General features: G+C 41.2%; 1 protein-coding gene across 1 annotated transcript; it reads left to right on the top strand.

Moving 5' to 3' along the window:
- Positions 1 to 196: 196 nt before the first annotated feature.
- On the top strand, positions 197 to 429 carry LOC107682252 (butyrophilin-like protein 9; the record flags this gene model as incomplete). The annotated part of the gene is made up of 1 exon (XM_016478553.1): positions 197 to 429. A coding segment is annotated over one exon (233 nt), but the record flags the coding sequence as incomplete, so codon positions are not given.
- Between the last annotated feature and the right edge of the window lie 166 nt (positions 430 to 595).

Below are 595 nucleotides of genomic sequence, written 5' to 3'. Positions count from 1 at the left end.
GTCTGTGACCATCATACACTACATGATTTTCTATGAAATCTGTCAACTCTAATCTGCAGACTGGCTCTGATTGTCAGCAACTAGCGTCAATTTGTTCGGACTGTAAATCGTGGCTTTTGTATTCCAGCTTTAACATGCTCTGACTAAGTTAAAAAAGCCAGAACAACAACAGAATGTTCTTCTTGTTGGTCTGTAGCTGTAGGGCGTCCTCCAGTGATCACTGTAGATGGGTTTGATCATTCAGGAGGGCTTCATCTACAGTGTGAATCGAAGGGTTGGTATCCTGAACCTGATCTTGAGTGGCTGGACGGTGATGGAGTCAGCTTGAGTCCAGAAACTACAGAGAAACACAGAAACACGGACAGATTCAGTGTGAAACACAGCATCACTGTACATCGCAGAGACAGCCAGATTCACTGCGGAGTCAAAGTGAGACATCACTTAGCTGACACTTTCATTACTGTACCATTCGGAACTGAATATTATATATATTTTTAATCATCTCTCAAAATACGCTTGATTTACACAATGTGCTTAATTACGGTTTTGTTTTACAGGTAATATGTTTAATTCTTGGAGGACATCAGTCATCCTG

The sequence above is a fragment of the Sinocyclocheilus anshuiensis genome, unplaced genomic scaffold (genome assembly GCF_001515605.1).
Source record: "Sinocyclocheilus anshuiensis isolate Anshui unplaced genomic scaffold, SAMN03320099.WGS_v1.1 C31948661, whole genome shotgun sequence".
NCBI classification, from domain to species: domain Eukaryota; kingdom Metazoa; phylum Chordata; class Actinopteri; order Cypriniformes; family Cyprinidae; genus Sinocyclocheilus; species Sinocyclocheilus anshuiensis.
The sequence above is the reverse complement of the archived record's forward strand: the minus strand, read 5'-3'. Positions and strand labels throughout refer to the sequence as shown.